Consider the following 26,785-nt stretch of genomic DNA (forward strand, 5'->3'; position numbering starts at 1 on the left):
CATGGCTTCTCATAGTGGCTGTCAGGAAAACCCTTGGGTTAGATAACCATCATTCCCATTATGCTGTTAATGCAGTTTGAAAGCATGGCCACAGCTTACAAAACACCTTCTTGACGGTTGACACATAGTTGCTGTCAATCCACAAGTCAAGGGAGTCTATTTTGTCCTCAGTCCTCTTTGTCTTGCTCGTTTGAATTTATTTTACATTTCCAGGCTCATGTGTTGTATCTCCGAATATTCAAACCCTCTCCAGCATCTCCTAAGCAATGTCCACAATTCAAAAACCACCAAAGAGCATCTTTGAGAGGTTGAACGAATTGTTTGTGTAGCTTGAAGTAAATGTGAGTGCTTCGGCATGACTTCAAGCAGACAATTTGCACAAATGAACATGTGAATGTATGTATAAACATTAGTGCTGCCTCTGAAACTCCTTTCACTTCCAAGCTCTGATCTCCCTCCTCCTGTTTCCGTTTAACTGGTTTGAGCTCTAAGCTTCCTAATTCTGATCATTTCCCCTTAATCCCTTCAGAGGAGAAACCCGCTTAGCTCTCTAGTTAAGTTGAGGAAACGCGCAAACGCTAACTCCGGATAAACAGAGCACACACAGCTTGTAAACTAAAGTTACATCTGACTGGACAACCTGTGACTGCTGTGTTGATATGTGTGTGTGCTTTCTCAGTGTTTGCGGGGCAGTAGTTCAATGATTAACAGCCAATAAGGATGTTGTTATGACAACACATGCATTTTTAAGCTGTTAATCTAGGATTATTCTACTCTCCTCTCATCTCATTACTGTCGATTATTAAAAAACACGTACAGACATGCACACATAGACTAATTATGGTTTGGTTTCCCTGGAGACTGAGCACATGCTGCTATGGTCTCTAAATATATCTTGACACAGCCAATAGGTAAAAAAAAAAAAGGCAAGTTTGTTTAACATTTAGATTGCACTTCAAACAATCTGACTTTTTTTTTTTTTTTTTTTTACCTTTTGTAATTGTAAACACTTGAAACAACTGAAGACATTAAATCTGTGGTTATGATACGATAATGCAAGTGTTGCTGTACTTGTGGCCTCTCAGAAAGCTGTTCTGGCCTTTTAGAGAGCAATTTCCAACAAGAGTGGGAGAGAAAGCAAGAAGACAGCAAGTGTCCTTTACTGGTGATTGAATGCGTGTCCTTGTGTAGAACACCCCCCCCCCCCCTCTCAGCAAGTGGAAATATCCCTGCAGTGGTGAAGCTGATGTACAGGTGAGACAATGGCCAAGGATTTTGAGATCACCCGAGGCTTTGTGTCCACCGTGGCCCACTCACACTAGGTCAGCTCAGAATAACCAGATAAGGCTGACCGCCAGTGTTCACTCACCCCCGGAGTCATTAATCACACAGCGCTGCATATGAACCGCACACACACACACGTAAACACAAAAACACACATACACATTAGAGCCTACTTTAATTATAAAAGGCAAATGCTAGATGACAGAATGGCTCCAGGTAGTCGTTCCTCATGGCCTGTACTGGTACATTACCATACACTAAAAACCACAGACATGAATATTTCTGAGCAAAGCCCAGAGACAACAGATAACAAAACATCATACCACATTAAGCCATGATAATGCACAACACACACAAGGAAACACATCCAAACGCACACATATCTCTAACTTTTTCTCCTGTGCTGTATTTTTTCTGCTCCTTAAATGCAAACATACACAATCAGATCACAGCATCTGAACCCCTGTATCCCCAAACAGACCTCTCAGCTAGCAGCCGGGTCACAATCTGCAGCAGGATCTTTAGATAACGTTCCCATTTACCGGTTATGAAATTCTTCAAAGCGGTTGCACGGCAGCGGATGCCTGTGGTGTGTTGTGTTCGCTAACAGGGATGGAGCACGGAGACATATTTAATTGAATGGTTGTGTGTTGCAGCACATATGTCATATCATGTTGCTTCCCTTCTACTAAAGGCATCTGGAGAGAAAAACGTGCCAAAATATGTCAGGGTGTCATTCTAACAGATTTTTCTCAGGGTTTAGAAATGACTGAACAGCAGTCTTCTTGTAGCAAACGGGTTAAAAACCAGAGGCTCATTTGGAGTCTCAATAAGGCTATTACATGCTTCAAACTGAAAAGGATTATTAAATGCTTACTCTTGCTAGCCATTTAGCCAAACATAATTCTCTTAAATGGATTACAAAAAAAAACAGTCTATTAAAAAATGACAGTTGGTGCAGAAAGCTGCAGCATGAAGTTTAACTAAAACAAAGAAAATGGATCTCATCAGCCCCCAGCCTCAAACGCTACACTTGGCTGCCTTTATCTTTTAGAATTTTAAAGCTTTCATTCGTCTATAAAGCTTTAAATAACCATGCCTCTCAGTCCTTCAGAGACATTCCTTTCTTTTACATAAACCCAAGATCAGGAGGTCCTTCGCGGCTTTTCTTTTAAATGTACCTCATGTGTCTCGTTAATAACATGTGGCTGCCTTTGGTTTTGATGCTTCTAAACTGTGGACCACGCTCTGCCTCTTGATGTCAGCACGCAAGCTCTCCCAATATATTAAAAAAACTAAATTTAATGAGTTTCTTTTTTTTATTTGAAGTAATGTTACACTTTAGTGCCAAAGCCCAAATTTTATTATTTCTTTATTGATTGTTGATTTTTTTTTTTTTTTTCATCGAATCCTCTCAGTTTCCAAACTGCACTGCTTTGTCAGTGCTTTCAGTTATTGTTTTCCTCTCTCTATGTAAAAAAATTATATATATTTATATCGCAGCGGTTTTAAGTGGTTTACTACTTGGATGTACAAACTCTTTTCACCTTGCTGAACTCAGATGTAAAAAAATATAAAGGAGAGCTGAATCCATGCCTTTATGTCCACAACACTGTGTGAAAAAGGACGGAATCTTGGTAAAGAAACCGGTTCAGGAAGTCAGTCATTCTCTGAGAGGCTTTATGCGAGTCACTCTGAGCAGCCTAGCGGAGAGACAGCGAAAGACTCTCAGCATAACTTAATGTCAAATTCTCTCTATTCTCTTATTATTGAATCCAATGAGTTCCTAAAAAGGAAAGAAAAATAAGCTGGAGCATGAACTAAATAGCATAAAAATGACACATAAAGTAAAGTTACAAGTAAAAACAGAACTCAGTGAGTGTTAGAGGGCAGTTTCAATCATTGAGTCTGACAGGGGAAAAGCTGCTGCTGTTGTATTGAGGAAGAGTTGTGACAATTAACTGTCTTCCTCTGTGTTTTTGTTTCTATGCAAGCATATGTCGTGTGTGACTGTCAAAGCCAGATGTGGGTGTGCAGAAACAGTGAAAGCAGTCAACGGTGTTTTACATTTGTTGCTAGTGAGAATTAAAGCCTTAAAACTAATTTCTTTTATCGACATCTGTCAAGGAGATTAGGAGAAGTATTACTCAAGTTTCCCCAAAAAGCATTTAACAACTCGACTAAAAAGATTGAGTAGGCAGCAGCTTTTATTGCCACTCTGTTCGAGCGTATCAATTCAATCTTTTGATAAGCAGGTGAGAAAGGAAAACAGTTTTTTTTTTTTTTTTTAAAAAAAGGCACTTCAGAGAACATACAAGAAGAACAGGGAAGCATGAGGGAGAACAGTGACATCACAAGCAAGGTGGTGGGGTCAGTGCTCCATGGCCGCCTCGGCATCGTCGTTCTCTTCCTCATCGCTACAAGGTTCATAGTCTTCATCCAGTGCTGGGTCTCCCTCCTCTGCCTCCAACTCTCCTCCCAGTTCACCAAGCAGCTGCTCCACATGCTCCAACATCGGCGGGTCATCACATCGCAGCTTACTGTACAGCTGGTGAAGATAAAGAAAAAAAAAAAAAGCAGAAAGGACCAAAGCAGATGATCCGACTGTTTAAAAGGCTAGAAAGTAGTACATATGAAAAACAAATTTGCACTGTACAGGCACTGGTCAGTGAAAAGCTCTCAACAAAGGCTTTTTTGTCGTGTCCCTGAAGGTGACGGGGGCATCGCTGCACCATACATGAGCAGCCGCTTGGAGAGGAGAGAAACAAGCAGGCCCTGAGGTTTAAAGCCTCTGAAGGCTAGTTAGGTCGCCTGAAAAATCCAGCAGTTATCCGCATTCTGTCAGCGAGGAAGTCGAGGCTCACAAAATGCTGGTAAACACTTTTCGTCTTTCAATTGGCAAATCAGCACATTTGATACACTGTTTAGCTGCACGGAACACACACAAAAAAAAGAGAGAAAAAAAAAAGATAATTTATCTTCCTCTTGCTGTTTTGACTTGCACACAAATATATCTTGAATCACATATGGCTATGTGGTGTCCACGTGCACGTGCACAGATGCATAATCAGACTTATCACGGTGAAATATGCTGCGAAAGAGTGAGATTAAAAAATAAATAAAAAAAACAGCGCCGCTGTCAAACCTGCCAGCAGATTTATCTTTGTAAAATAAAGTGCTTGTGTGTAATTACCGAACTGAAAGTGGCGCTGGGTGATAAAACCACTTGTGCTACAACTAAGGACACGAAGCAGAACGCTCTTTTTCTGTGTGCGCGTAAAATATACGGTACATGGGGGAAAAAAATGCAACAATTCAAATTTCAGCATCTCTTTCTAGAAACACATTTATTAAGTCTACTAAATGTATACATTTAACACACAGGGGCTTAAGCTTGTGGACAACAGGCAGCCGAGTGGCATCATTCTTACTAAAAGTGCAACGAGGCAGTGGAGAGTGAGTGTGACTGCTTTGCCCCAGGACTAGTCTCCAAGCAACAGCAGGTCCTGACAGGAGACACGCAGTCCCATGGGAACTAATTTGGAGAGTTAAGATGTGCAGTGTGTGTGCGTGTGTGTGTGTATTTAAGTAGATGCTGTCTCCGCAGGCTGGAGCTCCAGGGAGGTAGAGCGTGACCCAAGTCCAAGCACAAGGTTGAACACCAGGGGAGAACTGACCCTCTCAGACTCTTTAAAAGCACCAGAGAGGCACATACGCACAGCCACACAAAACACAGTGATTTCTATTACACCAGTGTCACTCTAAAATGTCTGCAGATGTGTATTGGCATTGAATACCGAAAAAAAAAAAAAGTTGGGAGCACTTTGCAGTGGGCTTGGCTCAATATCCAGTATAGTTGCACCTTTCAGACTCAAGTGAAAGGCAGCGTGTGACTTTAATTTGAGCCGCACAACAGAAATAATGGAATACATGGAGAGATTGTTTGCAAACAGGCTCCATGTTCTACAAAACTGAATGCTACTTGCAAACTGTATATGTAGGTGGTGATATTTACAACAAATCAATGGCACATTGTGTCGAATGGAAAGGATGCAATTATTCATTGTGATACTTTTGGAGAGGTAAACACACCGGAGCTAATCTTTCGCCATCATAAAAAAAAAAAAAAACTAACAAAACAAAACAAAAAGAATGAGAATTTCTCATTTACAACAGCCTATTTTCTCTCTTCACTTTCACGGCCCAGAGAGCTGCCTAGAGAGGGAAGAAGTGTGTGTGTGTGTGTGTGTGTGTGTGCGTGTGTGATAGCATTACTTTTTCATAGTCTACTTTGCTTCACTTTTAAGCCCCGAGTCACAGTCCAAAAAGCACTTGACCACTGCAATAACAGCTCTCACATGCACACACACATTTTACACACTTGCACATGCAGATACAAATGGCGTCCTGCAGTGTGAGCTGCTCAATGTGATTCAAAGACAAAGCGTGGGGGTCCCAGGCTGTGCGTTTGCATGTGTGTGTGTGTGTGTGAGAGCATGCATGTGTTTATAAAGTACATGCATCGTTTAAATGTATGTGTACTCCAGTACTGTACTAATGTTCCAGTTAACCTGTATGTTGTTTAATCAATTAGAATGTTAGACATCTAAAAAAATAACACATTTTGGGATTTTAACTTCAGTAAGATGAGACCATGTCATCTTTGCTCACAGTTTAGTACACAGTCAGAATCTCACACTGTCGTAATCCACAGCTCTGACCGACATGTGAAAAGCAACAAACAGGGAGCAGGTGCGGAGCAGAAGCACAGGGCAGAAACTCTGATCAAGCACACCCATGATCGTTGTGAATTCTCCAGGTAACTGCCTGCTACACACATTAACTTGTTTGGTCATTTTCCAGATTCAGCATCCAGTATGGAGCCGACTGGATAAGGTCAGCACAAAGTGGAGTGAATCTGATATGGAAACAGCTTAGTTCAGTTTATGGCCACATACCTGCGACACATTCCCATCAGCCTCAGCTTTTTCTGGTTCTCAGACATCGGCATCCCATCTGTCATTATCGGTATTTAGCTCAAAGGTCTGTCGTACCAAAATAATGCCGAAGTGGGAAGCACGGCTGCACACTTGTTTATCCTTGACAATATTCGTGGGATGCTGATGAAATGAAAATACTTTTCAGTTTGAGTTGGCTGGATGCAGACAAGTCCAAACGCAATTTATCATTAGACACACACAATGCAACAGCAGTTTATCTTAACTCCTACATTCTAAAAATGTGAAATGGTCTGTTCATTACCACACCAGCAGCCAGTGCAGGTTCACGTGGCAACAGGAGGGAAAAAAAAAAAAAAAAAGGTTTCCGATACACCTCATCTCTTAGCTCCATGTTTCCAGACATTCGGTGACACGCTGTTGCATAAATCGACATGACGGCACTTAGAGTGGATAAACTTCTACGGAGAAGAGCTTGCAAATTTTATTCATAATACCGAAAGCAAAATAACTGAATAGGTCTATTGAGTTTAGAACGAAACTGAATTATGCCCAATTCAGGCTCACAACGGTGCTCCTGGAGCTAAATGAGGCTTCGTACTGTTTATGGTCATTAAATGCAGCCTGGAGGCTGTTCTTGTTGTGGTGTTGTACAGATATCACAGTACCAAAAATAAATGAATAAAAAAAAATAAGAAAGAAAGTGAAAGGCTGCTAATTAACAACACAAATAAGTATTGATATATGAAATCTGGAAATGTCTTTGCTCCTTTCTTTGGATACATCCAATAAATTACCTGTATTATAGTTCCTGTGTGAAGAAACAATTGTACTAATACACATTAACAAGCCCCTTATATAGAAACGTAGCCTTTTTCTTTCATTTCTTGGCAGAGAGCTTTTTCCACAACTCGTATGGCAGATAAAAGACAGTCTGATTATGCAGTAAAAGCCTAATCATTCCATCATTGTTCACCTTCTGCTCCACACCTATGCTTAACTTCCACTTTCATTTCACCTTTTCTTTCCTTTCATTTGCTAATACCATCATTCTCGCAGCTCCTTACCATTTTCTCTCGGTGCGTTTGTTCTTTTTTCTTTTGCTTTCTTTGTCTCGCACTCACCGGACGACCTTCCTGTCAAGGAGATAGATACATCTCCCTGCTCTCATCTATATGCTCACACGTTTGCGAGCGCACACGCAAGTGCACACCCTCGTCTCCCGTTTTGGCAGAATAGTGCCGAAATCGCGGCTTCCTCTCGAGTTTCTTTGCCTCTCTCCACCCCTTATTTAGAGCACGCATAGACCTCATCCATTTCTTTTAGTAAGAGGCTAAAATGAATTAAATTAATTGTTTCAAGCATCACATGCGCTTCCTCTAAACTTCCCCACTTCAGCTCACTGTCATGCAAACATAAACACACTTCTTCTCTATCGAGGGTGTGACGATGGCTGAGATTAGAGCTTCTGGAGTGTGTACAGGACATGTCGCTGGAAGTGTCGAGGGGGCTAACACTCACAAAGACACGTACGTACACACACACACAGACACAACTTAACACCTCAGTCCTCCAGTCGCATCCTTGTGAAGAAAGACATTAAAATCACATGACTAGCACACCATGGACGAATCCTAGCCACAATCCATGCTCGTGGGATACCCTTTCAGCCACCTCAAATAGTAAAGCTTTTGACCTCCTTTTGCCCTAGAAGCCTTGTTGCACACACACACACACACACACACACACACACACACACACACACACACACACACACACACACACACACACACACATACATATATAACGCTGTGCTCTCTGCATACACTGCAGATCCCTCCTCAAATCGCAACCTATCAGGCCGAGACTCAAATTCCATTTCACGTCCGGTTTAGTATTGATTTTACCCTCGCCACTATTCACAAGGTACCCCCCCCCCCCCCCCCCCCCACCCCTGCACCAGCACACACGCCCACCCCACATCCAATCTGATGCCTTTCCCCTTTCACTCTCTAACCATCCCACCTGGTGATCTCAAACACTTCTCTCTTGCCTTTTTCGATCCATCCATTTCTCTCGCCCGCTTCCTTTTGAAAAACAGAACAGTATTGTGTAGAACAGTATCGATCATAGAAGATAAATAAATAAAAATTTGCAACATTTTCTGAAGAGATTATCGGAGTCACGGCTTCGTGCACGCGCAAACAAACCCAATTAAATGTGTGCATCTAGAGACGATGAACCTAAGCTTATGCCTTTTCTCTTGCGTGCGCACACACACACACACACGAAACACACACACGCATTCACCAAAGTCATAAAGTATGCAGAGTGGACAGAGTGACTGGCGCCAAAACAAGCCGTTGGGCTTTGAGGCTTCATTTCCATGTTGGAGCCCATTTTAACTAGCAGACTGACTCATCGTTAATAATTAACACTCACCACTGATGTTCAGAAACAAAGCAGATATTCAAATAAGGGGAAATCTAAACCACACAGTGGCCTGATACACTCGCATATGGAGAGGCAGAGCTATGGAATTAAATTAACAATGTGCAGGGCAGCGTTCTCAATGCATTCCACCTCGCCTTTCAAGGTCTTTGTGCCTTTACCTTTCACATTATTCTGCGCCTGTTGCTTCACTCATTCTACAAAGAAACCACTATGCTGTTTACTTGTCACGCTCTGATGCCTCACCCAATTCCTTTACCAGTCGTTCAACCTTTTTATTTCTTTACATTCTTTCTCTTTGGCCAAAATGGCTAGGTGCTCTATTCAGCCCATTTCTCATTGTGTTTTTTCTTTTCGACTTGTTATTTTTTCTTTATTAGCTGTCATCACATTGCCGGCACCTATATCTATACGAGTGAGGTTCCCTTATTATCTCCCTCTTGGCTCTAAGCTCACCTTCCTTCTGTCTTGTCTGAGGACGTGGCCAGTGGACGCTGCTTAGACAGTCCTGCCAATAAACCTCTGGCCAGAGAGACAGACATCAATATATTGCCACTAAGCTGCCCCTACTCATCTCTATGAGAACAAGATGGGGTGGCAGAGGAGGAGAGAGGCGGTGTACTGGGTGGGGAGGTGAAAGGGAGAGGAACGTAAAGAGAAGAAAAAATAAGGGGTGTCGGGGGTGGGGCCTGCCATCCTTCAGCCTGTGCCATCTGATTTACAAGCCTATTGGATTTTAGACTAACATGAATCACTGCCCCATAGAGGCATTACTCCCAGACAGGATGACAGAATGAATGAGACACGTCACTGGGAGTGTGTCTGCGTGTGTGTGTGCGCTTCAGGAAAAAAAAAATTAAATAAAAAAAGGAGGGAAAGGGAAAGAGAGTTGGGGTATATTCAAACGTCTCTGAGATTATACATTTCTGACGCCACAATGAAGCTTAGTAAGAATCCCCTCATGGACAGAGTGACTAGACTCTTGGGGAAGGCAGTCAAAAGCGATCATGTCAAAGTGCCAAACATACTATAAAAAATGTTCGGCAAATGAACTGATCTAACTAATGATATTTTCAGTACGGATTAATCCTCCGATTTCTTTCTTAATCGGTCCACAATTTTGGTTGTATTCGATAAGAAAATAACCACATATGTAGATTAGCTTCCCAAAGCTTAAATTGAGATCTTAAAATATTTTGTTTCACCTGACACCACCGGCGGGGAGAGTTCCGAGTGTGAAAGAGATGGTTAATTATCCGAAGAGCCAAGCTGACTCTGTCCCAGTGACAGTTGTCCCGGCCATCAGGGTTGTTCAGGTAAAGTATGCCAGTGACTCAGGGCAACAGAATAATCAGTGAAAGCTTGCCAAGAAATGATGGAAGTGTGCATCTAAGGGACAGGAGTGTTTATAAATGCATCCTGAAGTGACAAGAACGTTTGAGGATTGACTGATGTGCAACTGTGCTTAATGTGGCCTGTTCATCCGAACTGAAACGGAAATGCTTTGGCAAATTACACATGTAACGACTCTCTACTAAGTGCAGTATACATTTGTATTTAGAAAATAGGAAGAAAAAAAAAAAAAAAACAGAGGCGGTAAAAAAAAGAAAAGGCCTCTACTTAAGCTGTTTTTGACCTCTGTCAAAGAAGAGTTGATGTGCATTGAAGGATGGAAAGATAAAAGATAAGAACGGCAGGACTCAACAGTTGTTTCCTGTTTGAGCCGGCAAACAAAAAATACATGAAACTGATCAGCATCTTCCTAAATATGATATATCTGCTTACTTTATTTCCCCCATGCGGATGTCCACTGGAGTTGTTTTTTTTTTTGTTTGTTCTCCCCCTCATTGTTTGTTTCAAGCTAAGCCAACTATGAGTTCCTACTTCTACTGAATTACAACCGCGAGCAGTGTAGCTTATACAGCCGCCCTTATACAGCCGCCCTTATACAGCCGCCCTTATACAGCCGCCCTTATACAGCCGCCCTCTGGCCACACTACGCAGACTAGTTTATATGCTTCAAACTGCTTTAGCTTTTGCTGCTGTTGCTTTCGCAGTTTGCTGCACTGCTCGGCTTTTTTCCCCCCCTTCGACTAAGCCCAAGCGACTCTCGTCACCGGTCAAGAACCGCTCGATGCACTTGCACAGCTGTGGAGTTGTGTGTTTAATGGGGCAAAACTTGAATACGAGCAGGGTCGACCCCTGCGGACGCACACTGCAGGGTGGAGACACTCATCCAAGCAAAGTCGACACGCGTGCAGCAGATGAGAGAAGAGATGGGGACAGGTGAGGTGGTCACCACCTCACAAACTGATGGAAACTTTACAAATTAGCATTGTAATAAAACCCCTTCCAACAAGTGTCGGTCCATCGAAACAACAAAAAAAAAAAAAAAAAAAAAAAGGGAACCACATTAAGATATTTTGAGGATATCAAAATTACCTTCTTAGCATTAGTTAGGTACGATCTGGCTGCCTCCTGCAGTGCCTTCCCCTCCTCCTTCTCGTCCTCCGTCGCTTCCCTTTCCTCCCTTTGCTGGCGCTCCTTTGCTTTGTCCCACTGGAGGTAGCACACCCAGCCAGACAGATACCACACCTGGGAGACGCACAAAGAGAGCGGTGGGTGGAAGCGAAATTAGCTACAAAAAGAGAGTGCTCTTAGTTGCAGCAAGTGTTCTGTGGCCAGGGAAACAGATCTGTGGCCGTCACGGGGCACGACATCCCGTGTTCTTCTTTGACAAAAAGGTTTCACGCACGTAACACAGGAACAGATGCACATGAGTAATCAATCACTTGATAACTCAGCGTGACCTTTACTGTATTCATTTACAAATGCAGAAGGACAGTGGCGATGTATTCACTCGCATCATCATCTGCTTTTTTGAGTAGGCTTTTTGTTTTCTTTTTTAAGCATTTATATAGTAAAAGCTGTGTACAATCCTATAATAGTCTTGCTTTTAAATCTGAGGAGGCTTTAAATATAGTTTATTCATAGTTCTTGCTTTTTACACATAATCTTAGACTTGTGCTCTCTAATATTTATACAAAGCACTTTTTCTGCCTTGGTAGGAAATTACAGGGGTCAAAGAAGTTCAAACATGCAGCGAAAGAGATGCATTCAGTAACAACAGTCGTCCAAAAGGAAGTATTTTATACACATATATATATATATATATATATATATATATTTGTACTTTAAGGAATCCAAAGGAATGCTTCAGGAATCCATCATTTCAGAATATTTTACGCCATGCTAATTCCTCAAAGTAAAGTGAATTTGAGATAAATATATATGTTGTCAAAAGCACATTTGACAGAAATCTCCGAATACAGCTGTATGCTGCAACAAAAATTGTTAAATTTAAGTGTGCGATACGGCAGATTCAACTGGCGTAGGCTTGAAATGACAGCTTTGAAGCAAGGAAGTTGTTAAATGCCTGTCACCTCGGGTCATATCTCCGGTGGGTCGGACAAAGATGCAAGGAAAGGAGAGTCTAGAGGAGGCACCGAGCGCGTGGAAATCGGGAAAGAGGTACGTTATATATAAGAGAGGTCCAATGACCTACGAGGGCCTGATCTCTAAAACACAGAAAAAGAGTTATCGTTGCTCATCGGGTTGGTGAAGGTTACAAAATCATTTTCATGAAATCTGGACACCCGCCAATCCAGACTGACAGACACTGCAAAGATCTGCAAAAGCAAGGAGGGAACTCTGAGGAACTTCCAAGCAACGTGAAAAAGTACATTTCATTAACAACACAAGGGCCCTTTCTAGAATCATACAAATAAGCTGCTTTAATTATACTCAAACATTTCACTACAAATACGATCAAGAGAGCACCGCGGAGAGTTAAATGAGTGTGGCTGAACTGAGAGACTGGCAGGAAAAAATAAGAAGGGAAAGTAAGATGAAGATGAGCACAAAAGCAAAAGAAAAAGAGATAAAAAGAATAAGAACCCATAACATCACTTTTAAAATAATTCAGCTTCTTCATGAAGTTCAGGCAGAGGTGATGTATTTTTAACTTAGGAGCAGCTACGCTGAAAACACCGAAACCAGCTCGTTCTCCTTTCTCCTGCAAACTCACACTTTTGCCCCCTGAGCTATGCTTCGTCTTCCACCTCAAACAACAATCGCGTTCGACTCTCGGCAAACTCTGAGGTGTGTGCGTGCTCGCCTCTCATCTCAGGCCAAAGATCACCCACCCACTGTTCTCCAAGCACCAAGAAACAAATATTAGCTTTATTCATTATTCATAGAGGGCAGAGGCAATAGGAACCCGCACCTCCGACAAATCAACCATTTAGCTAACAAACGCATCGTGGCATGCCACGCTGAATTCTGAATTGTCGCTCTGCATGTTGAGTGGGAGGCTAACCCCTGCAGCCATACTTATCAGAACAACAGCAGCACTGGATAACTGTGGCAGCGATGCAGAACAAGCGCTGTGACATTTTTTCTCACTAGTGCATTTTCGGAATGCAAAACACTTTTGAGAATAAAACTGGGTCACTTAAATTCAAAATTTGAACTTAAAAAAAAACAAATTTGAAAAATCACAAACTTAGAAAGACAACTAACAAGGCAGGAGAGTTCTTTGCAAACGGTTCGCTTAGAAATATCTGTTGGGTGTGCGATTGCGTGAGCTTCTGCATTTAAAATGACGACTAGAGTTAGCTAATTAAGAACTTCAGAGAGTCAATTATACCCTGCTCTAACCCCGAGAAAGAAGCACACATAATAAAAGAAGTGCCGTGTGTGTCAATCAAATTACTGCGACTATTGTAATTTCAAAGTTAAGGCGCATCTTTGCTTCCGTGCGCGGCGCCGAGGAAAGAACAAAAGCATCATGAATCAACCGAACACCTCCGAAAAACAAGATCTGCAAGGCACCAGCTCAGCTGTTTGTGCAGCCTTAATGTTATACAAGTATGGTTCCGACTTTGAGATGCTCGAGAGCACGTAGGCGAGAGCTTTCCCCTTATCTACTGCACATGAAGAGAGGAAATAAGAGGAAATAAGAAAAGGGGGGAAAAGAATAAGAGAGTGACAGACTACAATGAAGTCATTTGTGTCTGGTATACATTTGTGACATCAAAAGAAAAGAAAAGAAAAATAACTCTTGCAATGCCATTGAGGCATGATCACAAAAAACAGAAAAAACAAACAACATTTGACTATGTATGTGACTTTAGAACCACTCAAATTGAGTGTCACGGTTGTGCGTCTCCAAAGTGAGTTTAAAGGTTCAGCCCCTGTCGACTGCTCTCAATCCGTCTGCAAAGAGGTTTCTGTGGGTGGAGGCCGAGCCTGATGGGGAGGTGGTGGTTGTGGTGGTGGTTCTTCTCTGTCTGACACTCAGTGACATGCCTTTGCTTTCTGTAGAACTGACAGCGGACAGGCAGCGCATAGTTTCCACTACAGTGCAAAAAGTACAGCTATTCGTGCCAGTCTGTAGCAAGGTCAGCGCTGCGTGTCGTGAGCGAGTACGATACAGTCCTGGTTTGAATTGTCGGCATACCTGAAATTCAGGGATTCTGCTCAATGTCTTCAGATATTAACAAAAGCAAAATTAAGTAACAAAAGTAACAGATTGTAAAATCTGAATATTTCTCCAAGGTTACTGAACAAGAGAAAGAAACTTTGCTTTATTGTGAAACAACACAAACACAGAATGTACTGCAGACCCAATTATTGGCATCCTTCATTAATAATTGCCAACAGAACCTTCACCGAGACGACAGCCTTGAACTGTTGCTTAGAGTCTATCATTCTATCTATTGTGTTGAAGTTTAAACTCAGCAAGAGACTTGCTGCTTTCAATCAGTCATTTCCCTTTCCACCATCATTTCGTGCCGTTGCATTTGTGATTTGAGCCCTGCTTTTGGGTCTTGCTGAAAGACCTGAGACCATCACGTGAAACATAGTTTTCTGAGGCTGGTTAACGCATTGTCTCTACAATACGTAGTAGAGGGCTGCATTGGGATTGGGTCCCGACCCAACTCAAATCTCGCAGGAGCGGGCGGTATTAACTTTGCTGCGGGTGGGCGCGGGCGGCTAAAAATTGGGATGGGATGCAGTGTTGCCAGGTCAGGTGTACGGTAATTATCGTATTTGTATGATAGTTTTGCCCTGTGTACAATGTACGATCAATAATCCCAAAAAAGGCCACATATATGATAATTTGACCATTCTGTGAATGTGTGGCTGTAATCGGTTGTAATCAGCATAGACATATAAAGACATCTTAGACATAGACATCTTTATATGTCTATGGTAATCAGCCTGTCACAACTGTCTGTTTTTGTGAACCCTGGAGGCATTTCCATTTCCATGTGACAAGTTTCAAGCCAATCGTGCTTTTCTATGTGAGCGACGTGCATGCGTTTGCCTCAGAAATTCCTAACAGTAGGTGGCCTCCGAGCCTCATTATTTGGCTCATTAGTTCCTCTCGTCATTGTTTACGGAGGACATTTAGCCTAACGCAACTGCTGATGCAAAGCCGTGAGTGCCTGTTAGACGCTATTCAACACCTGAAAGAGTGACTATAGCGCATCAATAGACTTGTTATTTTAGTTATGACAGGTGCACGATAATTTCCCTCAAAATACGATCATTTTATGGTTCCATAATACTACATTTCCCACCTGGCAACACTGTCGGGATGTATCCTAGCAATAGGATGTCAATAAATGATGTGGAAAGGAAGCTCAAAGAAGGTCTTTACAGCACAAAGACAAAGCAAGGCAAGTCTGACATTTGGAGAAGTTTCTCAATTGTCCATGAATCTCTTTATTAATAGCCTATAAAATGACGTGTTTTCTCCTGCGGGACGGGAGAAGACACAAAATCAATGCATTTCTATTATTGTGAGGGCATAAATTCTCAAAGTTTTTGGGTGTGGGCGGGAGTGGACACACACGTTGCGGGTGCTAGCGGGAGCGGGATGAAGAAAACAATCCCATGCAGGGCTCTAATGCCTCGTCATCTTCTGGTTTAATCTCACGTTTGATACGTTCAATGGCTCCAGATCAAAGCAGCCCCACAATGTTTTTATTAAGGAAGAAATTAATTTTGCTAATCAATTAAATTAATTTAGTTGTCAAGAGACGAACTGATGGACTGCATTCCCAGAGAGCCCTCTTCAATGTCTACAACCATTACCCAATTAGACCTACTTGGTATGGGACGAGACTACCAATCTATATTGTTGCAGCTTTAACTTATTTGAATGCTGTGCATGTTTTTCCACACAATCCCCAAGAACATTCACACTCTTCTCTCATTGGGTTGGGTCATCTTCAGTAATATGAAGGTGAAAATTAATAAGTCTGCACACTGTTTTTCCTTTTTCCTACAAGGACTAATGACAAAAAATTGTTTTGCTTCTTCAGGCTGCAAAAACAATGTCCCATTTTTTGAATAATCATGTACTATTCAGTCCAACAGTGTGTAGTGTGTCCTTTTGAGGAATCTTTTGAGAAATTTGAGGAAACCGGACACGTGGAGGACAAAAGAAGTAGCGGCAGGCGAAAAGACCATCTACTATCTCCAGTAATAGTATCTGAAAGCGATGTTCTACAAGAGAAATAACAATAAAGAAATCCAGCAAAGACCTGACACAGGATCTAAGAGATGTATCTGGACCTTCAGTTGATCCATCTACTGTTGGCTGAAGCCTCATCAGAAATGGTCTTCATGGTGGGGTGGCTGTCATGAAGTCATTCTTAAAGAAAGGAAACTGGAAAAAAGGCGGAGCTATGCCAAATGACACAAGAAGTGGACTGAAAATCAGTCACAACAGGTCTTATGGAGCGATGAATCCTCCCCAGAACCCAGACCTCAACATTACTGAAGCAGTGTGGGATCATGTTGACGGAACAGAACAGAACAAAAGGCAGCCAACGTCCGACAAGGAGCTTTGACATCTTTAAGAAACTTAGAGAACTATTCCTGAATACTACTTAAAGAAGTTATAAGAAAGTCTAAGGGGATTCAGGTGTAATGAAGAGTGAAGGTGGTAAGTAAAAATAAGCAAAGTTTTATTTATAAAGCACCTTTCAAGATAAAAATCACAAAGTTCTTCACAATGAAATACAGGAAACAAGAAAAATATAAAAACATAACAACAAAAGCAAGTTTAAAAAGATGGGTTTTCAACTGCATTTTAAAAGAGATCAGAGTCCACAGACCTCAGGCTCAGAGGAAGGGAGCTCCAGAAAGTCTGAACCACTGTTGCAAGGGCTCTGTCACCTTTAGTCTTCAACCGTGTGGGCTGCACAGCCCGCAGGCCCGATCACATGACCTCAAGAACCTGCTGTGGAGCTATGGCTGCAGAAGTTCTCTGATGCAAGTTGGTGCGTGCCATATAGAGCTCTAAATGTTAAAACCGAGATATTGAAATGTACTCTGTAGTGGACGGGCAGCCAGTGCAGTTCAATTAGCAACATGAGAAAACTTGGAAGATTTTGCTAGAAGGCTCGCAACAGTGTTCTGTACAACTTGAAAACGTTGCAGGGATTCTTTTTTACTCAGACTAGTGAATATAGAATTATAATAATCTAGACGTGATGAGATAAAAGTATGTATGATCATTTCCATCTCAGAGCATGACCCAATGGGACTTAACCTGGCAATGTTTTAGTATAATTGTGATTTAACATGAGCATCCAAAGTCAACGCTGAGTCAAGAGTTACCCCGAGGTTCCTAACTGAGGGTTAAACAAATAAGGCGAGCGGGTCAAGAGTCTCCATTATCTTTGGTAAAAACCAGGGGCACAGACAAGGATGTCAGTTTTCTCATCATTAAGTTGAAGAAAATTGTCAGTCATCCAACTTCTGACAGAATCTAAGCACCTGAGCAAGATCTGGACCTTAAAAACATCATTGGGTTCAAAAGAATGATATAACTGGATATCATCTGCATAGCAGTGATGACAGATGTCCTTAAAAGAATTTAAGATATGCTGAAGACGGAGCAGATGTAAAAGAAACAATAAAGGCCCCAAAACAGACACTTGTGGCACACCGTAATAAAAGGGATGAAGAAGAGAACCTGAATTTAGCAGCAGCCACAGCAAACGATCGTCTAGACGGATATGAGGAAAAGCATTTGAAGGCAGATCCTGATATATACCGAGCCAGTATTTCAGCCTAAAGCGCATGATGTGATGGTCAATAGTATAAAAGGCCGAGGTCAAGCCCAACATCAGCAACACAGAACATTCACCTGCATCACTCCGCATCAGGATGTCATTGGAGTCTCTTAGAGGGGTCATAGTTTTTTTTCTTACACACTGTATTTCCATTTATGTTCGGCTTTCGAGAAATCTCTGCACCTATTTCCTGTTTTCCTAGGAGCGTATAAAGAAATTAAGGGTACCTGAGCACATCAGAAACAAAACAAGAATGTCCCATTTCACAGATATAAAACATTTTGTTATCAAATAACACTATAAATTAAAGCTACGCCGGCCACCACAAAGTTTTTACCAGAAAGCTTAGCCATGGGTTGTTTTTTTTTTTTTATTTACCTGGACGACTTCATCATCCTCCTCCAGAAGACCCTCCAACACATCTACTGCCATCTAAACCAGAGAAACAGTGAGACAGAAATACCATTAGTGAAACAGTCACACATCATTTAAAAAAAAGATGGGTAAGGTTTCACAAATTCACTCATGAGCTCTGCCCGATGTGCAGACAGACACATTGTTGCTCGCAGCGTTTTGCATCTTTCAGGAATTTAATCAATCCAAGTGATCATGGGGTCTGATAAGCATCCAAAGGGTCAGCATCCAATTCAGTGTTATCAATACCAACAAGACAACAGACATGGCAGTCAATAGACACACTCAACAGTGCTTATCACACAGTCGATAGTCACAGCAGCCACCGTCTTCTGTAGCACTTTTAATCTATTTACTGACTGTCAATAAGTTCTAACCACTCCAATCCACTCCATATGATGCATTATAAATCTAAAGATCAGCTTGACATATGGTCTGCATTCTTCCTCCCCTCATGTTTTAACAAGATATTCTCTCTGTAGCATCCTGGAGAGGTGGTTTGGGGTCTCAAAGGAATCAAATGTTAGGTGACCTTTGTCCCGCCGTCTGTGGGAAGTTTCCATTACAGAAATCAGACCTGCACTAAAGGAGGCTGCGTGTTTGTTTTGCTCCATCTCTCCATGTGGAAACAGTGGTTGGTGTGTGTATGTGTGTGAGGCCCCGAGGGATGATGTATTGATTTTTGTCAACTTCAGGTTGGAGGCGACTGTTAGCCAATCACCCGCGGCGAAGGGCAAGAATAAAAGACATGCACGTAGCTGCCACATACATACACAGCACCTTACGGTCACACAGAGACAAAGCTACACGCAAGAGTGAGCACAACGAGCAGCACTTGTTAAGGCAGTCTCATTAGCTGGAGAACTTCCCGATTTTTCTTTTTTTTTTTTTCCCCCCACCCATCCTGCTCCTCGGAAATCTCCTTTCTTTTCATTAAGTCAATGTGGTTCCGGTGGCTATAAAGAGCTACATTACCTGCACAGACAAAGGGAGAGAGTCGGGTCAATTGAGAGTATCTCATTAAGAAAGTAATAACGTGCATGTCAGGGAGTCAGTCGACTGATTTCCAGACCAATTATCAGCTGAAAACCCATTGTCTTAAATTAATTAATTGCTGATTAAAAAAAAAACACAAATAAAAACACTTAATCCCAGTTGATGAACTATGCATTCATGCCGTGTCAGAAATATCAACTTGACTCTTATTGTATTACAGACGCACACACATACAGTCATACAGATAGAGCCATTTGAGCCAACCACTAGATATAAAAGATTGTGGGAGGGGTGGGGGGGATCCGTCTTGGTATTAAACAGCTAATAGAACAGGCAGTTTGGGGGCAACAAAAATAGAACAAGAGATATCTGGGAGCGAGGATAAGTGAGCAATGATAAGCATTATATTGTCTCCAACTTCCTAACTACACTGGTCACCCCAGAGGCAAGTGATTAAAGATTCAGAGATTCTTAAGCTGTTTCACGCTCTAAACAACAACAAGATTAATATTCTCATGAAGATAAGAGAAAAAGAGGGCTGCTGTAGAAAGAAAACTGTGCAGAAAATGCAAAAAAAAAAACACTGCATCGACACTGCAGAAGTGACCCGTGAACCGTAACGGTGCACCACAAATACACACATGCCAAAGACATGACATACATGTTGCCCTCTTTGCTTCAGGACAAAACAAAAAAAAAAGAAGGCACTCCAGGGAGAGACCCATTTATAATGTCCGATTTGAACGGGGGCAGTTTCTGCTTGCGTTTGTGTGTGTGTGTGTGTGTGTCATCTTTAGGCAATTCTGCTAAACAGAATCATTTTACTGGAGCGCGCGGCAGAGACAGGAGAAAAGACAAATCGCCTTACAAGCAAGGGCAAGCCGTAGCTCTCAAACGGGGGCATATACACTAAAGCAAATAAATCTTGGGAGATGTCCACGCAAGTGCCGCTTGCAAGCTATACAAGAAATACAAGCTGTGCATTGAGAGAAACAAAAAAAAAGTAAGGAAAGAAACAGACAGTACGTAAGTAGAGGCAAAGGAGTGACAAAGACTATGTGAGTAACTGTGTCACAACCCACCGGTTTGTCTGACAACTACTCTGAAAGACACCTTAACGGCTGTCAGCCGCGTTTGTCTGTCGGTCCGTCTGCTGCGTGACGAATGAATCAGCGGCGGTGATGATGATGATGACGACGGCAGGTATATGCGTGTGTTTGCGTGTCCTTTTATCTTGTTTTCTGTTTTAAGTGGGGTTCTGTGAAGCACTTCTGCAGCAGACAGCAGTCGGAGCGCTCTCAGCTTCAGGAAGCAAGGGGCGCTGAGAGCTATTCAGAAGGAGGCTACAGAGGAGCAACGTGCCGCCGCCGCCTGAAACAAAGATTTCACAGCAGTTTGGTGCAAAAGTGAAACGGTGAAAAAATTCCCTTTTGTATTGTGTTTGCTCAGAGAATGTTTTGCTTTGTCACCGTTTTGTCAGCCAAAGAACGTCCGTGCGGCTCTGCGTCACTGCCCAGTGTGTCCCGAGTTCATCAGCAGCAGTTGTGTGAGTCTTCATTGGTGGCTTATGGCATTGAGGCATTAAGTTGGCAAAGATTTCAAAGAATGCACATGTTTGTGCTTTTCACTCAGTTTTCTGTCTCGTAGTTGGTATTTTTGGGTATAGACTGGTAAGAACATTAAGTCAGAGAGAGTCAGCAGTGGGATCTGTTGGTCAGCCACCTCGCACGCCATGACGCAGAGCAACACAGATAATCTTGATAAAACACTGCAATGGCCTTTTTTAGGCTTACCAAAGACAACAACGGCAGATGCTTGCTTTTGCCTGGACTTGGTAAGGACCAGATCATTTTTCTATATTATGTCCTGACACGTACAGTGTTACATACGACTGTATTAGTGTCATAAGAAAAAAATGGTGCTGAGGTGCAACTAACAGACACCTATTGAATCTAACACCCACAGTGTCACAGCTATGTTTTCCCCACTAACAAGATAGTGTCAGGCACATTTCGGCAAAAGACATCAAACGATGGCACTGACACATTGCCTACTTTACTTCAATCTAAAGTCAGACAGGAAATAAATAACAATGTACATGGCTAAATTCCAATTAGAGAAAGAGCCTGAGAGAGAAAAATGCTTCTTATACGGTATTTTAACTATTCTTAACTACAAAAAGCTCTGAAACTCCTTGCAGCTACAGAGAAATAATCTTTAATTAAAAGTAATAATAAAATACGGGAGAAAATACAGACGATAGGTTGTGTTCGGGGACCCAGCTTAGGAGGTAGCTCCAAAACCAGTACCACTACAGACAAAAAGCACCCAACTTTTCCATGCTGTTAAGATCTGCGAATGGGTCTTTGGTTTACAGGGAGAGATGGCAATCACACAAGTGAGTGAATGTGATGCAGAAGACGATGAAGCAAAGTGAGGAGAAGATGTTTCTATCAAATGTTTCCTCATCCGTCTAAGAGAGACAGACAGAAAATAACCTCCACCCTTCAACTCAGTTGTCGTCGGGAACTTTCAAACAGCTGACGGCCACAAGCAAATATGGCCGACATTGTGTACGAGCGCATACATATGCATGCATGGCAAAATATTTGACATTGTAAAACACTGAGATGGGTGCAGTCTGGGCTTCAGGCTGGATGACACCAAGAGGAGGATGAAGACAAACGACGTGTCAGAAACTATGGACCGAGACGTTGTCATTTTACTGATACACCTGACAGCCCAACTCACACACACACACACACACACACACACACGCGCGCGCGATCAACGATATAACCGCAGCTGAGCAGTTTGGCTGCAAGTGGGGATGGAAAGGGGAGATTCTTCTCATTTCCTGCCAGTAATAGCCATAAAGCACCCAACAAGATTAACTAAAAATTAATCACTGGATCACAACAGAAAATTGCTGCACTGCTGTTGGTGTGGCAGCAATCACAGAAAATTACTTCAAGCGCTAATGACTGATAGGAGTTTTAGCGCTGAACTGAGGGCTGTGAGCCACTGAAATTGAGGCCATTTATACTGGAAATTGATGAGTGATTTAGCAGACAAGTGTATGTTTCAAATATATAGCCGCAATTCATCAAACGTAGCTTTAAAGATTTCTTTTTCTCTTTTTTTGAAACTCCTTCTGCCCATCCCTCCGCTGCGCGCCGCCTCACCCGCGCCCCTCTCTGTAAATACCACTCTTCAATTATTGACACTAAACTCTGGAGGGCATAAAGACCAGGCATGGCCTTCCCACCTTCGGCTCTATTCACTAGAAAAGAAAGCACACAAACGCTTGCACACTCACATACAAATGCCAGGCTGCCCCCCCCCTGCAGTGAAACACACACACACACACACACGCAGGCCAACCAAACCAGAGTGTGTGTGTGTATACACTGTGGACATTTTACCTCATATTCCTCGGACTCGATGAGCAGCTTGGCTGTGGTGATGCGGGACTCGTAGGGAGGGATCTCATTCTGCAGGAAAAAAAGGGGCAATGTGACCACCGGTGCAGTGAGTGTTTGTGCACGCTACCACAAACGTTCTTTCTCCTTTGTCCGATTAGAACGCCACCCAGTTTCATCGTATTAAATGCTTCGCAGCTGTGCGACTGTTCATCGCAGTTTTTCACATCTATTCAATATCAAATATATATATATAACAAAGTTTCATGGCTAGTTTTGACACTGCTGCAGTTTCTTTTTCTTTTTGAAAACATCCGTGGTGCTGCCTTTCATATCTGCTTTCTCTTCACACACTCTGACACATAAGCCCAGATTTGTGAGGTAGTTTCTTCCATCTTTTATTTATTTATTTATTCTTTTTACGACCCCTCATTTCATTATCTCTCTCTCTTTTTTTTTTTTATCTCTACTGGTGTTCTCCGAGTCTGCACGCGCTGCAGAGCACACTGTGACAATCCTGTTAGTTCAAAGGGCTTTATAAATAAACTGGGACCTTACTGCTGCTGGGTGTGGTGAAAATAAAACAGCAACCAAGGCTCCGGCTCACCTGCACATCATCTTCTGAGGAAGATGAACTCTGTTTTTGTGCGGGTAGCCACATTCCGACGCTTTTCAAAAGGTGTTCCTTGGCTTCCTAAAGACAGACAAAAAAAAACAACAACACATATGTGCACATAAAAGAAAAGTGTCCGATGTAACGTACAGTGTATGTGCAAACAGCAACAATTCCACAATATACATGAGTAAAAACTGTTAAGTTTAATCTCCTTGTGTAATTCTACCTCTACAGTCTGGGTTTTGAATTCTCCACAGATATCAATGACCTGTGAATTCATTTAAAATCAATCTAATAATTGTTCATTACTGCCAAAGTATTCCAAAAAGCAGATGGAGCTCAGCATACGTGGGAAGCTTTGAAAAGTGACTGGTGCCAGTCTGACCCCTTAAGCTCATAGCTAGTATTGCAGATCCACTTCAGCACAGTGATGTGAGTGAATATTTTGATGGGGGGGGGGGGGCAAAAGCATTTTTAATCAACATCATGGGATGCTAAGGATAAACCATAGATAAACTGTGAGTAATTTCTCATATATACTAAGGTTGAATTCAACTGAAAACAAAATGGTATGAAGTGCTAAGCACTGCCCAAATATGGCTCTGCCCTCGATGTTTTCAACATTCGACACTGGCTAATAAAGCAAAAAAAAAACTTTAAATATATCTTTACCAGGTAAAACATGTAGAACTGATTTGGATTACAGAAAGTATCACAGGGATCTTCCTCAAAGTTCAATGTGTAATGTGTCATACTGCAAAGCTCCTGTCGCACTTTTCCTCAAAAATGAGTCCAACGAGCTGCTCCATCATCTCTTCCCATTTATCAGATGACAATATGACCTCAACAATCTGCCCAGTAATTAACATTCCTATCAGCATGACCCATCTGTGTGTGTGCGTGTTAATGTGAGTGTCTGTGTGCTGATTAATGGCACACAATTCAATCTGCTCAGAATAATTAACTCAGCAGATTCCAGCTTTAATGTGGTGATAATTCATCTGGTGTATGTGTGTGTGTGTGTGTGTGGGTGTATGGACTGACCTGGTTTCGCTCTTTACTAAACAGGTAACTGGCCATAAGCTGGAGAGCCTCAGGGTTGTCATGGTGATACTGTAATGCTCTTTCAATGAACTCCCTGCACTTGTCTGCAGCTCCCTCTTCCGTGCTACAATCCACACGCACAGAAAAAGACAAAAGTCAACGAATCAAAAAAATATCAAACATGAAATGGGCTTAAAAGTGTCAGAAGTGCAACTCTGTGTGCTCTGGTACCATAGGTCTGTTAAATAAATCTCAGCGATGGAGCAGTAGGCCGCACTGACATCCTTTGCTGTAGGGAGATCACCGTCCTCCTCTGCTGGGGCAGCAGCTGCAGCCTGAGCCTGCAGAAAAAGCATCGGGCAGATTTCCTGAGTTTTTGAAGATATAAACTAATATATCAAATCATAGCTGAAATGCAGATATTTCAATAATGATAATGTGACAACTGTAGAACTTTTCTACACCCCCTGAGAAAACAGAATCTGAACAGGCCTTTTCCACTGAGAATTTCAGCAACAGCAACCAAAGTTCTTCTCGTTTGCTTCACCATTTACGTTGTTTTAGTAATAATTTTACCTGAAAGGCATACATTTTCCTTAATGTTGGTTTCATGCAAGTGATGCCAAAACATTTTCACCAAGTTAAAGAAAGAATTGAGCACACGTATCAAGAATCAAACAAGCAATAAGATCCCCATAAACAAATCAGATGCCACTATTTTATATTTTCAGTATGAAATAAAGTTTTTTTTTAAATCTTTTTACAATCTAATACATTGATTTTACCAGCAATAAAAAATATCTTCAAGTAGTAAAAAGATACCAGAACTGACAACAACTGGTATGGGTGCTCGTAAGGTTGACAATTCCCTGTGTGTGTTCATAGCCATCTCACTTTAGTGAGTTTAGCTGAAGAAACTCTGCAGATAATTACCTCATACATTGTCAAACAGCACCCTCTTGTGAACATGAAAGATTAACTAGGTTTAAACGTTGAATACAATGACATTCCCTTAGCCAATGTTGAGTATCTGTATCTTAATAAAGCATGGAGGATGTGTCAGTTTGTGCACACTCACTGTTGTGTCTTGTTTCTCCAGTGCAGACAGCAGCACTTGTATTCCTTTAGTGTAGTAGTCCACCGCCTCCTGGCCCGTGTGGATTTGTCCCAGGTACATGTACTTACTGTGGCCTACATCTGGGCTCAGCTCCACTGCACGAAGAAAAACTTGGAGAGACTTGGTCAAGGAGGCCAAAACCATCACTGCTTCATAAAAGAATGAAAACATCAGAGCAGTGCTCCGGTGACCGAGCCACTGACATGCACACAAATAGAATAAATAAGAGGCACAAAGGATATTCCTTTAGCTTTCTGCATGTCTCCTAATTCAGAGTAAATGTTTCCCAGCATGTCGAGCGCTTGCAGGTTGTTGGAGTCCACATCCAAGGCTCGCTGACAGAAAAGGCCAGCCATGTCAAAGTCAAAACTGTCCATGCATTCCTCTGTCTGAACAATACATGATGGAAGAGAGATTAGGTCAGTTATCAGAAGAAAGGTCTGGGTGCTGTCTTTCGAATATGTTGTCATAGTCACCTTCTCTAGGAGTTGCTGTACTGAGTATTTCTCAGCTGTCTTCTTCTTAGCTTTCTCGTGCATTCTTAGTTTCATCCTTTGCTGAGGTGTCAAATCAACAAATCCTCCTTCTGCTGGGATGACATTGATGTACATGGCATATTACTTTTGTCTCCACCAAAATATGTTAACTTAAAATGTAACCACTTGCTGTCCACTAACTTAATATGGAACATAGTATAAACAGAATATTGCATGTATATCATTTACAAAATGATGAACCACTCAGCAACTGACCACTGTTTGGACGGTTGTCTCTCCTCTTCGGTTTGTTTTTCTTCTTGCCTTTAGCCTGACCACCCATACTTACAAATAATCGGTTTTATACCTCAGCAGCAAGTGGACTTAAAAAAAAAATAGGCTTTTCCCCAAGCATGAATATAACACACGCGTGGAAAGTAACGATGAACCACTGCGAGCACGCAGTGCGCATGCGGTAAGCTGTGATCGCTACTACGGAGAGGCGTAGTGGACATAATACCAGCGGTCTTGGATAAACGATATTAATCTGAAACGTGTAGTTTTAATATTTATTAGGTTCTCTGCTATGAGCCCTTTATTCTTAAACATATACCATAATGCTAAAATAATCTCAAAGTTGAATCATCACAATCAATCTTCTCCGAGAAACAATGCTTTTGTGAAGGCTTTCAATGAATTAAACGGTACTTCGTTTGTCAGTGGGGGCCGATATGATTGACAAGTCTTTAGACCAATGAGGTAACGCGTTGACACATCAGCCGTTGACGCAGCTGAAACTTTCTGTATTCTGACCAATGGAGAGTTACGTCTCTTCTACGTACGATTCGTTTC

At 42.0% G+C, this 26,785-nt stretch overlaps 1 protein-coding gene across 2 annotated transcripts; it reads right to left on the reverse strand.

The window, feature by feature from the left end:
- Positions 1 to 1,442: 1,442 nt before the first annotated feature.
- On the reverse strand, positions 1,443 to 26,775 carry LOC140316504 (uncharacterized). 2 transcript variants are annotated; one of them, XM_072394358.1, is made up of 11 exons: positions 26,210 to 26,775; positions 25,934 to 26,043; positions 25,700 to 25,846; positions 25,419 to 25,568; positions 24,572 to 24,681; positions 24,341 to 24,464; positions 23,288 to 23,374; positions 22,684 to 22,752; positions 18,227 to 18,280; positions 11,136 to 11,288; positions 1,443 to 3,832 (listed from the first exon to the last, which is right to left on the reverse strand). In XM_072394358.1, the coding sequence occupies exons 1-11, from the start codon at positions 26,274 to 26,276 to the stop codon at positions 3,656 to 3,658; spliced, it is 1,248 nt and encodes a 415-aa protein (XP_072250459.1). In that variant the 5' UTR covers positions 26,277 to 26,775; the 3' UTR covers positions 1,443 to 3,655. The 2 variants fall into 2 exon arrangements, with proteins under 2 accessions (XP_072250459.1, XP_072250458.1); XM_072394357.1 differs by having other exon boundaries at positions 25,934 to 26,046; positions 26,210 to 26,770.
- Between the last annotated feature and the right edge of the window lie 10 nt (positions 26,776 to 26,785).

Source organism: Leuresthes tenuis, unplaced genomic scaffold (genome assembly GCF_036924035.1).
Source record: "Leuresthes tenuis unplaced genomic scaffold, fLeuTen1.0.hap1 SCAF_10, whole genome shotgun sequence".
Taxonomy (NCBI): Eukaryota; Metazoa; Chordata; class Actinopteri; order Atheriniformes; family Atherinopsidae; genus Leuresthes; species Leuresthes tenuis.

Excerpts from the sequence above, each read along its gene's own strand:
- LOC140316504 (XM_072394357.1), bottom strand. The coding sequence starts at position 26,276 with ATGGGTGGTCAGGCTAAAGGCAAGAAGAAAAACAAACCGAAGAGGAGA. Across the intron at positions 22,753-23,287 it reads CCTCAGAAGATGATGTGCAG|AATGAGATCCCTCCCTACGA; the intron begins GTGAGCCGGAGC and ends TTTTTCCTGCAG. Across the intron at positions 11,289-18,226 it reads AGGATGATGAAGTCGTCCAG|GTGTGGTATCTGTCTGGCTG; the intron begins GTAAATAAAAAA and ends TGCGTCTCCCAG.